Here is a 14038-nt window from a genome sequence, read left to right as displayed (position 1 = left end):
AAAAGGGGAGCTGGGGGGCAGCTCCCGCAGGTTCCTCTAAAGAGGCACCGCAGTGGGAGCTGGGCGAGAGCGGCCAACCCAGCCCCCAACCAACTAGGGCTGGGGCTGGTGGGGCAGAAGGAAGGAGCAAGAACCACCAGGGGCCAACATTGCGATGCAACACAGCTTTTATTGCAGCTCCCAAGGGAGGAGGCACGTGGGGAAGAGCAGGGCCCTGGCCACGGCGAGGCCGCGCTCTCCATGGAGAGGTGCAGAGCGACACCGAGCAGCAGGCGTGCTGCAGGAGGAGGCAGCCGGTGCTCGGCTGCGCTGTCACGGGGCAGCGTGGCTGGGAGCGAAGATCAAGCGGGTCAGGAGGACGCCGCCAATGGGTCCCGTGCAGGCATGAGGTGGTTGGGCACGGCCCCAAGCAGAGCTGGGGAGGCGAGTGGGCCGTTGCTGGGTGCCAGGGCTCGGGAGGTGCCGGGGGTTGTTGGGCACCGTCCTTGGCGTGTGGCCGTGCCAAGCGTGGCGCTTAGCAGGGCCCACAGTTGCCGTTGAGGTAGCGGTGGGCAAGGCCCCAGCTCCCAGAGCCGCAGCTCCCAAAGCCCCCGTAGACCCCAAGGCTGCCGTAACCCCCAAGGCCTCTAAGGCCCCTGGAGCCGCCAAGGCCTCCAAGGCCTCCAAGGCCTCCAAAGGTGCCGCCGAAGCCCCCTCCAACGCCGGGGGCGCCCACGGAGCTGACGATGCTGTACTGCGGGAAGGAGCTGAGGATGGGCCCGGGCAAGGTGAGCACCGAAGGCGGGGGCTGGATCACCACGGTGGAGTCGGGGCACTGCCGCACGCAGGGCTCGTTGCAGGAGCCGGCCAGCGGGGCCGGGGCGGCCACCCCGCAGGGAGACGGGCACATGCTGGAGCAGGACATCCTTGGGCTCGGCAGGGCAAGCTGCGAGGCAAGGCAGAGCCCGGGCTCAGCGCCAACGCCTGAGCACTAATACCTCGCGCTGCTGCCGGATGGCACCCGTCGGCACCAAGGGAGGCCCCAGCGCCTCTCGGGCGGCCACAGCAACAGCAGCTGCGACCTTGGACATGGCCCTGGGGAGCACTTGCCCTCCTTGAGCGCTCCCAGGCACCAACTAGCTCCGAGTAGAGAGGGAAAGCGCCCGCCTCCAAACCAGACGGAAAGCCCCCGAGCACCCAGAAGACTTATCTGCCCTGCTCTACTGAAAACGTTGCGTCTCAGCGCTTGCGCTTGGACAACTTGGCCTTTCCGTGCCTGTGTAACAGCACCACCACATCCACCACGGCCACGTTAGCTCAGGCGCAGTGGAGCGCACAGCAGCACGTGTGCCCGAGAAGCCCGAGCTGGGAAAGGAGAGAGGCAGAGACGGTGTGGACTTACTGCGTTGCAGAAGGAGCTCAAGCGGAGGCAGCTGGATAGAGGGCTGCGAAGCCCTGAGCTCTTTTATAGCAGCCGCAGGTGGCCCGGGCGGCGAGCAGGGGGCGGTTGCGGAAGGCCCAGTTAATCCGGCCGTAAAGCGGGCACGCATCGTGCATCATCGAAGGGTGCGGGGCAATTCCGCCCCACCGCGCTGGGGACACGTAATGACATGAAAGGCAGCAGGCTGTAATAGGTGCTGGCCCCTCCCCAATAAAGCCCGACAGGTTCCTAATCCCCCACCCGAGGGTGTCTGTGCGGAGCCCCCATGCAGAGGGGCTGTGTCCAGGCCAACACAACGCGCCTGCTCTTTGCATGGCCCTCGATCGGTCCGGCTACCCCGGGTGCCCCACCACGGGTGTGCAGGGAGACGGGGGAGACTTGGCAGTGCCTGTGTGGCCCAGCCCCGCGTGCCCCAGCCCTCGCTGGTGGCTGGCAGGGGGGACGCGGGTGCTTGAGGGCCGCCTTGCCAGGCTGGGATTGCATCTCCATTTCCTCTGACCTCCCAGCACTTCTGTTTACCAGCCCATAAAACGGGGCTAATGACACACGGGCTGGCTGTGCCCAGCATTTACAGGTGCGTCTGCAGGACGCCCATTACCCTCTCACGTGTGTAACGTGGGGGATTAGCAGCGTGTTGGGGTTTATTGCTATTGTCAGCTGTTACAGCCTGCTGCCTTTCATGTCGTTACGTGTCCCCAGCGCGGTGGGGCGGAATTGCCCCGCACCCTTCGATGATGCACGATGCGTGCCCGCTTTACGGCCGGATTAACTGGGCCTTCCGCAACCGCCCCCTGCTCGCCGCCCGGGCCACCTGCGGCTGCTATAAAAGAGCTCAGGGCTTCGCAGCCCTCTATCCAGCTGCCTCCGCTTGAGCTCCTTCTGCAACGCAGTAAGTCCACTCCGTCTCTGCCTCTCTCCTTTCCCAGCTCGGGCTTCTCGGGCACACGTGCTGCTGTGCGCTCCACTGCGCCTGAGCTAACGTGGCCGTGGTGGATGTGGTGGTGCTGTTACACAGGCACGGAAAGGCCAAGTTGTCCAAGCGCAAGCGCTGAGACGCAACGTTTTCAGTAGAGCAGGGCAGATAAGTCTTCTGGGTGCTCGGGGGCTTTCCGTCTGGTTTGGAGGCGGGCGCTTTCCCTCTCTACTCGGAGCTAGTTGGTGCCTGGGAGCGCTCAAGGAGGGCAAGTGCTCCCCAGGGCCATGTCCAAGGTCGCAGCTGCTGTTGCTGTGGCCGCCCGAGAGGCGCTGGGGCCTCCCTTGGTGCCGACGGGTGCCATCCGGCAGCAGCGCGAGGTATTAGTGCTCAGGCGTTGCGCTGAGCCCGGGCTCTGCCTTGCCTCGCAGCTTGCCCTGCCGAGCCTAAGGATGTCCTGCTCCAGCATGTGCCCGTCTCCCTGCGGGGTGGCCGCCCCGGCCCCGCTGGCCGGCTCCTGCAACGAGCCCTGCGTGCGGCAGTGCCCCGACTCCACCGTGGTGATCCAGCCCCCGCCTTCGGTGCTCACCTTGCCCGGGCCCATCCTCAGCTCCTTCCCGCAGTACAGCATCGTCAGCTCCGTGGGCGCCCCCGGCGTTGGAGGGGGCTTCGGCGGCACCTTTGGAGGCCTTGGAGGCCTTGGAGGCCTTGGCGGCTCCAGGGGCCTTAGAGGCCTTGGGGGTTACGGCAGCCTTGGGGTCTACGGGGGCTTTGGGAGCTGCGGCTCTGGGAGCTGGGGCCTTGCCCACCGCTACCTCAACGGCAACTGTGGGCCCTGCTAAGCGCCACGCTTGGCACGGCCACACGCCAAGGACGGTGCCCAACAACCCCCGGCACCTCCCGAGCCTTGGCACCCAGCAACGGCCCACTCGCCTCCCCAGCTCTGCTTGGGGCCGTGCCCAACCACCTCATGCCTGCACGGGACCCATTGGCGGCGTCCTCCTGACCCGCTTGATCTTCGCTCCCAGCCACGCTGCCCCGTGACAGCGCAGCCGAGCACCGGCTGCCTCCTCCTGCAGCACGCCTGCTGCTCGGTGTCGCTCTGCACCTCTCCATGGAGAGCGCGGCCTCGCCGTGGCCAGGGCCCTGCTCTTCCCCACGTGCCTCCTCCCTTGGGAGCTGCAATAAAAGCTGTGTTGCATCGCAATGTTGGCCCCTGGTGGTTCTTGCTCCTTCCTCCTTCCCCACCTTGGGGCCTGGGGCACTTTGGTCAGTGCATCAGAGCTCACGCTCGCCCTGCGCCTGGGTCATGAAGAGCACCTCCCACGAGCTGTCCCCTAGCCTCCAGCAGCACTCAACCCCACCGTGTTTCCAAGTCTCGCCTGCCTTTTGCTAGTTTTTTCTGTTTGCTCTCATTTTCCCTGATTCTAAGTGATGTTGCAATACCAGAGCTCTGGCCACTGGGTTAATCATCAGTTGCGAAGTGCATTTGCTAACATGGGTAGGTGGAATCCTCAGGAGCTCAGAAGAACGCTCTCAAAATGCAGCAGAGAAAGAAATACAAACAAGCTATTAATCTCATTGTTAGAGGCAGCTTTGGACAGTAGATAATCAATAAATGTATTTGATGTGCAGTGTTCCTTTTTTCAAGCAGAAGTAAAGAATGCTTCCAAATTTCCCCATGCTAGATAGTCTGAGAAGTTCAAAGTACTTCACAGACGCTCATAACTATTTTATATGTTCGTTGTGTATCATTACTGTATTAAATGTTTACTACTCTTAAGTGCTTCATTATTAAATAATAGTCACTTAAGAAGTGCATGCTAAGCTATTTTCATATATGCTTTAGTTAGAATATGATTTTATAGCCTTCAAATTTTTCATTGAAGTGTGGGTCCGCACAAACAACCACAAGAGAGCCTACAATTAGTGACTGTCTTCTCATGTTAGACAGCTGGATTTCATTCTACTAGTCTGTGCTGTGACCCTAATCTCAGGCTGCCTCTGTTAATCAGTATTTGAAGGAAAGCAGAGGTGAGTTTACTGAAGATTCTTCAGAATTAAAGATTTCAATACTATTTGCAGATATCTGTTAATATTTTATATTTGCATAACATTATGGTATCAAGAGCCCATTACCACTGTTATGAGGATGAATACTAATTTTTTTAAATCTATATTATTCTGACTTCCTGTTTAATTTAAGCTAATACTGATTCTTATACAGGCGATCTGTGATATTTAGGAATATTACAAATTTAATGGTTTCTGCAAACACATTTTTATTATGGATATTGAAATGCAAGTATTAGTGAATTTATGAGTTAAACTTAATAGGAGTACATAGTTACACAAAACTTTTTTTTTTAATCTTTAACTCATGTGCCTTGAAATCACTTTGCTAGTTTCAAGGGGAAACTGAAAAAGCACAATTAGGCAGTGATGAGGGCTAGAGGAATAGGGCTGAGGCACAGGGCTGTGAATTGGAACTGTGGACCTTATTAAGATCCCAGATAGCTATAGGATACAGCATCTGACCTCAGTCTTCAGAAATACCTGCTATTTTCTTCTCTAGTTTGATGTAGAATAAAACTGCCTCATTCTGTATCTTATGCCAAAGCATCTACTTATTATCTACAAATAAGTAAATTTCAGTATCTTAAAATTCTGTACCTGCAAGAGAACTAGATCACCATTCTGGATGAAAATAGCTTCTGAAATTATGACCAGTTCCAGCTAAAGTTGTAACCTTTAAAGTCAAAATACGAGGTCAGGAGCAACCCACATTGCACTCCTGCAGGCAGTGCATCAGGCACTGAAATCAGTGAGTACCTTCCCAGCAAAAAAGCTCAATTCTGAAATTTGCAGGGAAGGGTAAATCCACAGCTTTTCCAGTGTGCACCAGCCTTGCAGGGGTAGCATAGCACAGTTGGGTTCAGCCCCTCTTGTTAGTTCCTTTTGTGAGGCTACCCTCAAAGCATCTCTGTTTGTGCGCGTTCAAAGGACAGCAATTACAGCCATAATGAAGCTTCTAAGGTTTAACACGGATTTCAAAGCACTCCACAAGCCATTTTACATCTGGATTGCATTACAGTATCATACTATTAAGAGTTTACTACTGAAGCACCTAACTGACAGCAGTCATGAATAATAGGATCACTTAGGACTTGCATCAAAGGATCTCATCTGAATAACAACTACATGTTGTGCACCAGAAAATTCCATGCCATTTTATTGTCATTCAAAAGGTGCCTTGCAGCGATCACTGCAAACACTTAATAAAGTGAGCAGAATATGTGCAATTTTCTGTTTTGTAACAGATCCAGTCTCTAAACCAAGAGAACATCTCAGATACTCTCAGCACAAAGAGCATTTGAGAAGAAGGGGTTTCCTCCAGATTTCTTGGCTTATCCTCTGGGTAAACTGGGTTTGTCTATGGACAACCTGTGTATTTATAACCACTGAGATGTGGTGGTAGTAGCTGTTACATCCAATGTCCACGTACACACTGCAATTCAAAGACAGAGTTAAAGGCCTGTTTTCAGGGGACCCAAAAACAAAAGAAAAATCCAAGTACATTCAAGCCAGAGGCCACTTTTGACTCAATAAATCAAAGCATTAAGAAAAATGAAACACTGAACAGTGAAAGAAAAATCAGAGACATGGTGATGCTGTAACATTTTTAATAATAATGAAGCTCACAATCCAAAATGATACAGAAAGCAGAAGCAGAAAGAATACATACAGCAATTTAATTTTAGATCAGCAGAAAATTCACTTTGTTTTGGATGAAGCCATTTTTGCTACTACAGCAGTAGCACTTGACTATCTATTTCCATTTTCAAACTTTTCCCATTTGCTTTGAACCCAACAAAACAGAACAGAGTAGGCAATTCATTTTTCTTTTGCCTATCTTCAACAGCAGTAAAGTCAGAAACACAGTCAGTCCTACAGAAATGATCGCACATACGCAGACTAGATGTCATTAGCATTAAACGTGAAAGAGCTATAAATGAGTTTACAAGCTGTTCATACTCATGTTAAGCCCTGCTTCCAGTATACTGTCAGAGCTGCATAGAGCAAAGCCGCCACTATGGAAAAAACAAGACAAAACAAGATTTTGGAAGTACACTGAGCAAGAAGTTTCACAGAAACACCAAGTTCCCCAAAACGCTGCAGCTCTCAGCTGTGGCTCTGGACTCAGAGCTTCTGCAAACCATCCCTGTAACAGCATCCTTGAAGCTAGTAATTAATTCTCAAACCTCATTTCCCATTAAAACTCTCTGGGTTTAGCAGGGGTAGCAGCCACCAAAGCTGTATCTGGGGGTGTAGCAAGAAGAGTAGGGGTAGCAGTAGCGGGAGCCAGAGCCGTAGCAGTCGCCCAGGCCGCGGTAACCCCGCAGACCCCCGTAGCCCCAGGAGCCGCAAGGGCTCCCGCAGCCGTAGCTCCTGCGGTAGGTGTACGCCGTCCCGTAGTTGCAGGGCGAGTAGCACACGTCGTCGCACTGGTTCTGGTAGTAGTAGGTCATCTTGGTGCGGTGGAGGGCGCGAGCCTGAAACACAGCAGTAGGAAAGAAGCTCATAAGGCAACGGTGTCAACAGCAAGCAAAACTCAAATGAATCCTGAGAGCAAGGAAGAGACAGTGAGCAAAGACAGGCACGCTGACCAAAACCCTCCACGCATGCCTGCTGGCATATCCTGACTTTTAATGCCAGGCCTTCCCCCAACCCTCCTTCCTGACCAGCCTTTTTGAACTTTCCTGCCTGTCCCCCAACTGCACCTAAGGATCATGACTGGCAATCAGACACCAAATGGTGCCACCTGTACCAGGGCCCTCAGGGGCCCTTAATTTCTTAATTCCCCATTAAGAAATTAATGGGGAATTTCTGTAGAGCAAAATTTTTCCTAAAAATTTAGGAAAAAAAGAGGGATTGATGTGTAATTAACACACAGTTTCAGACATTCAAATATATTCTTTCCTCCCTGTATTTTCATTAATGTCAGGTATAAACAACCTTCATCAAATTGCAATACATTGATCTGCAGCACCTGCAACTTAGCCCCCCCCACCACCACCAGGGTGTGAAAAGGAAGTGAAAAAAATATAGCATCAAATAATTTCTCCATTATTCACTAGATTTCTTTTAAAAGGTGTTCAAACTTACCCACTTCAACAAGGACAACAAGTCAGGAGAAGCAAATACATGATTCTCAGCAGCCCGTGCTTTTATAGCATGCCATGGCTCTGCCCCAGGCAGCAGAGGCAGCTGGCTGTTCTCGTGACTCCTTTTGCCCAGGCAGCGGTTTTCCCCCGGGTTTCCGACTGTTGCTGCAGCACTGTGACACACAGGCTACACCCTCCAGGGCTCTTTGATCTCAGAAAGATAGAGAGCAATTAAGCTCCGATATTGTCACCCTGAGTTTGCTTGTTCTATGCAGCAATAACGCTAAAGAAGGTGCAGAAAGTACAAATTATCTCATTTTTGGCAGCCCAGCCTCACCCTGCACATCGCCCCGCAGCTGGGGTCACTTCATTGAGCAGTTTTTTTTTTTTTCCCCTGAAATTGCTTTGAAAGGGGAAGCTTCTCCTTTCTATGCGTTTCAACTATAATGAGAATATTCATACCAATCCCTTCCAACATTTCCTGTAGCAAAGGGAAAAAGATCACTTCTTTGATTTTATGCTGGCATGCAATAGGACATTGCTGTGCTGATATCAGCTGAGAATGGGCCTATAAACTTTAAAGCAAAATAAACAGCATATGTTTTTGGAAGAAACAACTTTTAGAGACCCCATTCTGAAGCTGTAAATTCCACGCTAATAAAGGACAGAAATAGGACAATGTGATATACATTTTTAGTAACTATATTACATAACACCAGGGCATTTTCAGGAACAAAGTATTTTAATATTAAAGTTAATAAACTCTTTGTACATGTAAATCTTTAATAAGTATTAATGAAGGCTTTGATATTCAAAATTCTGAGAATGGCACAGAACATCCAAAATGCCTGTTATTATCCTTGCTTTAGATGCAAGTAAACAGCAGTGTTTTGAGGTGAAGGTCAGCAGGAAGGCTGGAATATTGCCGGGTTGCATTCTGCTCACAGGGCTCAGCATTATTCATTGTAATTAATGGCATTAAGTTAAACACCTCAGCAATGTTAAAAAGACGTCATGTTAAATAATATTTACCATTTGCAGACCTTCTCAGGAAAAGAAGAGTTATTATAGAGATATGCTCATGTTTGTTTTATCTTGCTCCTTCTAATGAACTCCCAAATTAATCATTTTCTAATCCAAGTGTAAACACTAAGCAGGTATTTTTGGATCTAGTGAGATTTCCTTGCTTGGACTGGCTCTCCAGAAGAGCAAGCCTGGAAGTTTATTTCACACAGGTGGCAAAGACTGGAAACTTCAAATATCAGTACTTCTGTTTGAAAACCTTTAGATTTATTACTAATTGCTACATGACTGCCTTCATTTTACCATTCTCATAAAGAAAAGTTTTGGCTCTGTATCCATATATTACTCAGAATTATTTCCACTGTTCTTACCAAAAAGGACCCCAGCTTCATTCTATGAAGACTTAGGAGACAGCTGTTAAAAACTTTGTTAGTAGTAATTAATGGAGTATGGCAAGAAAGGAAATCTGTTTTCATACAAAGTTACTTTTTCTGTGCTAGGTCACAGTATGCAATGTGTCTGTGAGTAGATTTATTGCAGCAAGCTGCAGCCCATACTTTTCCTCTATTCCAGACACCTTTCTCGTAGTTTTGTTTTTGGCAAATCATACATACAAATGAGTAATAAATGGAAATAGCTTCAAGAATTTGACCTAAAAATGTGATTTTGAAACAAAGAAACGGTTCCTACAATTATTTCTGCAAAAATCTTGGAAATGTTTCTTCTCAAATTAATTCAGAGTTTTACAAACTTCACACACTGAATCATTGTCCCTCCCTCCAAATAGGGATTGCAAGTCTCAAACAATTCTGTCCTAAATATCCTGCCTTCCCTTTCCTGTTATAACTCAAGTTTCACCATACTAATTCTATAAATATAATTGATCCAGGAAGCCTCAACATGAAAGAAAACTGCAATGCAATGCCATGCTTTTGGAAGCCAAGAACTGACTAATAATCACAAACCAAAAAAGCAATTACATCAACTGGAGGAATGACATGCATGAGAAAATTTGTTTTGTGATGAACATGAGTTTAAAGTACAGTAAGCATAGCCAGATAAGTATATAAAAGGGAAAGAAACTCAGGACTCTCCATTCGCATCTCAGGACTTACATTCTCACTGAGCTTGGTAAGTCAGACCTACTACTATACCTTTACTGCTCTGTAGATGCTGTCTGTGTTCTTGCTCTATTACTATAGAGGTAGTATCCACACACTAGAAGACTGTGATTTCATGACCATGCAAGTACAACTCATTTTTGTTTAAAATAGGACATTAGAACATCCACATAAGCTTTGAAGATTGTCATATCTAGCTTTTCACTAGGAGAAACTGCCTTATGTTATTATCTACTGAAGCATTCCAGGCTTCTTTAATTAGAAGTAGATAACACATTACATTATTTCAGACAAGAAGAGCACATTAAACAGACTGCTCACTCACCTGCTCTGACAGTTCTTACATGTTCCATTAGCACTTAAGGCACAGACCCAGATCCAAGCAAACTTGCTGTTTGCAGTCAGCAGAGCACTGCTGCCTTCCACAAGAGCAGCATTTCCTCTCTCATATCGTCTCTTGACAGCAACAGCTGACTGTATTTATTCACTAACTAGTGTCTAGTCACTTACGGTCTTCAGAGAAACCTCAGATACTGATACGGGAGGAAACAGTCAAATCCTCACTGGGAATCTAATCCTACCAATATCCTAAAATTCTCTCTTAAAATGGACTTTAAATTCCAGGCAGTAGCAGCAAGAAAAGAAACACGAAATATTATTAGGGAGGGAAAAAAGTGAGAAACATACAAAGGAGTGACCTGGGCAAGATTAAGGAAAAACAGCCCAGGTGTAGCCTAGAAATGAGATGTTAGGTCATTTCCTGGTTCCCCCTTCTCCCTCTTTCCCATGCTTACGTGGGGTTTGCTAGATTGAGCAAGCTGCAGCTCGGCCTCTGGGGCAGACCTCAGCCTATCTCCCGTTGCTGTGTTTCAGGCTCGCGCCCTCCACCGCACCAAGATGACCTACTACTACCAGAACCAGTGCGACGACGTGTGCTACTCGCCCTGCAACTACGGGACGGCGTACACCTACCGCAGGAGCTACGGCTGCGGGAGCCCTTGCGGCTCCTGGGGCTACGGGGGTCTGCGGGGTTACCGCGGCCTGGGCGACTGCTACGGCTCTGGCTCCCGCTACTGCTACCCCTACTCTTCTTGCTACACCCCCAGATACAGCTTTGGTGGCTGCTACCCCTGCTAAACCCAGCCCAACTAGCCACATAGCCACCCTGTAAGAAATGAAAGGTGAAACAGTGATTTACGGCTCCCGTATGAATTTTCCCTGTGCTCAGCTCCCATAACAGCATGCGAAGTCAGGAATAGCTCCAAGTACTTAGCACCTCTGTCAAATTTCTCCGTCTGCAGCTACGTCCAATAATCTGTTTCCATGCCCAACTCCTGCTTTGTCGCCTTTGCCGGCAGATGTGTTGTGTGTTTCTGATGTATAGTTTCGCGACAGAAGATGTAGCCTGGAGAAGGTGATGCGTCTCACTCTGCTGGCTGCGGAGCCGCGTGGCAGGGCTGACGGCTCCGATCGTCACCCTGAGCCGCCGCAGCCCCGAGCGGAGCATCTCCTGTGAAATGTAGTAACTCTTCCTTTATGGAGTGTACGAACCTCTGGATACTCTTCCTGTTCTGCATTACTACAAGCTGTAACTGCTGTATACCATGCTTCTTATTCTCATTAAAAGATCTAGCATCATATTACTGTTTTGTCATATTTTAATTTTTTTTCCCTTTTTTTTGCTATTACTAATTATTTACCTGAGGTGTGGTAAAAAGGAGCCACTTATTTTTCAGAGCTGCAGTTTTAAACACCCTGTAAAGTCTGAGGCTACTGAGGACATGTATAACACCTCAATTTCTGTCTTCTTCAAGACAATTCTGAAAATTCAGGTCCATCTTAACTCTGCCTCTCTTTCACCAAATACAGCTGAAATGCTGCTTCTTTCCAAAACATTAGCTTAGAAATGTGTAGATTCAAGGAAACGAAATCAGTATTTGCTGACTACATCCAGCTCAAGTTATGCTATATTTGAGGATCTAAAACGCGCTCAAAACGAGACACACAATGCCAGACTCCCTAAGTTTTCCTGCAGCTCTGAAAAAGGTATCTGATATGAGAGCGCACGGGAGCTAGCGCTCTTCTGTTCTCGGTGCATATTAAAGCTTAAGTACGGCTGCTTCTCCACCAGAGCTTACTTGGCGTGGTCCACGTCCCTTGTGCAAGCCGTGAGCTTTGTCCTCCCCATCTCCTCCTGACCCTGCGCCAGCACGCTGCCCTGCCGGCGGCTCCTTTCGGGTGAGCAGCCCACAGCCTGGGCTATAAGGAAGAGCTGTTTTACAAGAGAAGAACGCAGATTCCCACATAAGGCGAGGCTATGATGGGAAGTAATCGTCCCCCATAATTAACAGGAGGGCACGTGACAGGGAGGGAGAAGAGTTGAAGTAAAAGTGACTGACAACTTAATGACGAAGGGAAGAGCCTCCTGCGATGATCCTGAGATTTGCAATAGGAAACATTATTCCTTCCAATCCATGGGGACTTCAGGTCTCCAGTAAACAGGCCAACCTGCATGCGGAAAGCAGAATTACAGACTCTTAAGAGTCTGTAATTAAGACAGCGCAGACTTCTCCCTGGTGGATAGACTATGAGGGAAGGGCCAGCTGGAGGGCTCCTTGCCTCATCTTGTCAGAGCCAGGTGCAACTGCCTTCCAGGGAGAAGGAAGGTTTATTTGAATTCACATCCAGATAAAACCAGATCTCAGGAATGGAGCAGAATCCAGACACTAATTCAGCAGGTTAGTCAAGAGCTGGCGGAGGGGACCGTCAAAGAACACAGAGAAATCCAGAGAAAAAGCGCTGATGGGCCCTGGGGAGCTGCCAAAGAGGCTCTGCTTGGGTCCAACCAGGCAAAAAGTTCTCAAATCAACATCCATTGAGCACCGGTTTGAAAATTCACTATTGTGATCGACAATAGCCCACTAGATGCTTGTGGTAAATGATTCCAGTCAGATTACAACTAACAAAGGCTTTTCATGCAAATCAAGGTAACTCATTTCCTTCAACTGATCATGATCTACAGACTCAGAATCTGAAGGTATTTGATTTTCATCTGAAAGTAGCTGTGTTTTACGCATAAGTTTAACTTTTAAGAGAAGTCATCGGTTGATGTAATATATCATGACTCACATACTCCAACATAACAAAAAGAAATCAGAAATGGTTTCTTTTTCAGGTAGCATAGTGCATGTTTTTTACTTCTTCAAAATGTTCAAGTTCAAATTTGTTTATGATGTAGAAAACAAAAAAAAATTTGAACTTACACAAAATACCTTTCATGATTTTAAAAAATGAGGTTTTTAAGTACTTCGGTCAGTCATAACATGGTATCAGAAAAAATAGGGAAAAATGGATCACCTCTTTAAAAGTCATGATTTTTTTTTTTATGTATACACACACACACATACACATATATCCTATCTGTATGTCCTTACAACTGTTGCATTGCTATTATATAATCTTATTACTGACATGTTAGAAAAAGAAATAACTATGTACTTGACAAAATAAATAGACAAACTACAGAAAACAGAAACATCCATCTTGAGAGAAAATGTCAACATTTGTCAAGAATTTTTCTAAAAGTCCTTCTTGACATACATTTTTAAAATATATATGTTAGTTCTGATATAAACTCTGATACAGTACAGCTTGAAAAAGTATATGCCAAAGGAATAATGTAGGATAAATCTTTTTTTTTGATAAATGGGGGTGACAAAAGGTAACTGAAATTGTACAGAGGGAACCCTAAAAACTGCAATATTCTCATGACTTAGGGCTCTTATATAAATGTCTTAATATGTTTTCCTTAGTGAATTTGACTCCATCTTCTTATTACTACTAAGATTTTGTATTTGTTGTATTTTCAGTTATGGACTGAATGTTGCTGTGTGTCTTGGAGTACATTTAGGGCATTTCCGTGCATTATTTTTGTTTGTAGATGTAGAAGTATGGGCATTGGTGAACTCACACTTCCCAAGGTCATTTCCTGGTTTTCAAGGATCTATGTCTTGAGACATCAAAATATTCTATTAATCCTGATCAGTTAGGTAACTTTGAAAGATTTCACACACAAGCTTAACTTTGCAGGACAATTAATGGCCATTTTAGCATTCTTCAACTTGTTATGAGACAGCTGGCTTTCGTAACCCTTCAAAACACAATACTGCATCATCCAGAAATTCCAATCTTCTTACCTGAACAAAGAGTAAGAAAACTAAATTTTTTGCATATGTCACAACTTCAATTAATATAATTAGTTTCCTTAACATCTGGGATCATTACTCTGTTCTCATCTCCTCATAACAACATGAAGGTTACAAGCTTCTTTCATCTTAAAACTTTATGGGTCATCCTCAGTTCTTATTATCAAATTCAGTTCGCTGGAGATACAAGA

At 47.3% G+C, this 14038-nt stretch overlaps 4 protein-coding genes across 5 annotated transcripts; 2 read left to right on the top strand and 2 right to left on the bottom strand.

The window, feature by feature from the left end:
* Positions 1-160: 160 nt before the first annotated feature.
* LOC138062883 (claw keratin-like) lies at positions 161-1466 on the bottom strand. The gene is made up of 2 exons (XM_068922111.1): positions 1382-1466; positions 161-925 (listed from the first exon to the last, which is right to left on the bottom strand). The coding sequence occupies exon 2, from the start codon at positions 902-904 to the stop codon at positions 515-517; it is 390 nt and encodes a 129-aa protein (XP_068778212.1). The 5' UTR covers positions 905-925; positions 1382-1466; the 3' UTR covers positions 161-514.
* Positions 1467-2785: 1319 nt separating this feature from the next.
* On the top strand, positions 2786-3244 carry LOC138062905 (claw keratin-like). Its single transcript, XM_068922174.1, has one exon. It carries the CDS (start codon positions 2786-2788, stop codon positions 3173-3175), a length of 390 nt encoding a protein of 129 aa, XP_068778275.1. The 3' UTR covers positions 3176-3244.
* Positions 3245-5999: 2755 nt separating this feature from the next.
* On the bottom strand, positions 6000-10101 carry LOC104142539 (scale keratin-like). 2 transcript variants are annotated; one of them, XM_068922175.1, is made up of 3 exons: positions 9968-10083; positions 7500-7709; positions 6000-6886 (listed from the first exon to the last, which is right to left on the bottom strand). In XM_068922175.1, exon 3 carries the CDS (start codon positions 6860-6862, stop codon positions 6623-6625), a length of 240 nt encoding a protein of 79 aa, XP_068778276.1. In that variant the 5' UTR covers positions 6863-6886; positions 7500-7709; positions 9968-10083; the 3' UTR covers positions 6000-6622. The 2 variants fall into 2 exon arrangements, with proteins under 2 accessions (XP_068778276.1, XP_068778277.1); XM_068922176.1 differs by lacking the exon at positions 7500-7709 and having other exon boundaries at positions 9968-10101.
* On the top strand, positions 9474-11279 carry LOC138062906 (scale keratin-like). The gene is made up of 2 exons (XM_068922177.1): positions 9474-9652; positions 10516-11279. The coding sequence occupies exon 2, from the start codon at positions 10540-10542 to the stop codon at positions 10777-10779; it is 240 nt and encodes a 79-aa protein (XP_068778278.1). The 5' UTR covers positions 9474-9652; positions 10516-10539; the 3' UTR covers positions 10780-11279.
* The last annotated feature ends 2759 nt before the right edge of the window (positions 11280-14038 follow it).

Source organism: Struthio camelus, chromosome 30 (genome assembly GCF_040807025.1).
Source record: "Struthio camelus isolate bStrCam1 chromosome 30, bStrCam1.hap1, whole genome shotgun sequence".
Classification (NCBI taxonomy): Eukaryota; Metazoa; Chordata; class Aves; order Struthioniformes; family Struthionidae; genus Struthio; species Struthio camelus.
This window is presented reverse-complemented; position numbering and strand designations above follow the sequence as displayed.

Excerpts from the sequence above, each read along its gene's own strand:
- LOC138062883 (XM_068922111.1), bottom strand. The coding sequence starts at position 904 with ATGTCCTGCTCCAGCATGTGCCCGTCTCCCTGCGGGGTGGCCGCCCCG.
- LOC138062905 (XM_068922174.1), top strand. The coding sequence starts at position 2,786 with ATGTCCTGCTCCAGCATGTGCCCGTCTCCCTGCGGGGTGGCCGCCCCG.
- LOC104142539 (XM_068922176.1), bottom strand. The coding sequence starts at position 6,862 with ATGACCTACTACTACCAGAACCAGTGCGACGACGTGTGCTACTCGCCC.
- LOC138062906 (XM_068922177.1), top strand. The coding sequence starts at position 10,540 with ATGACCTACTACTACCAGAACCAGTGCGACGACGTGTGCTACTCGCCC.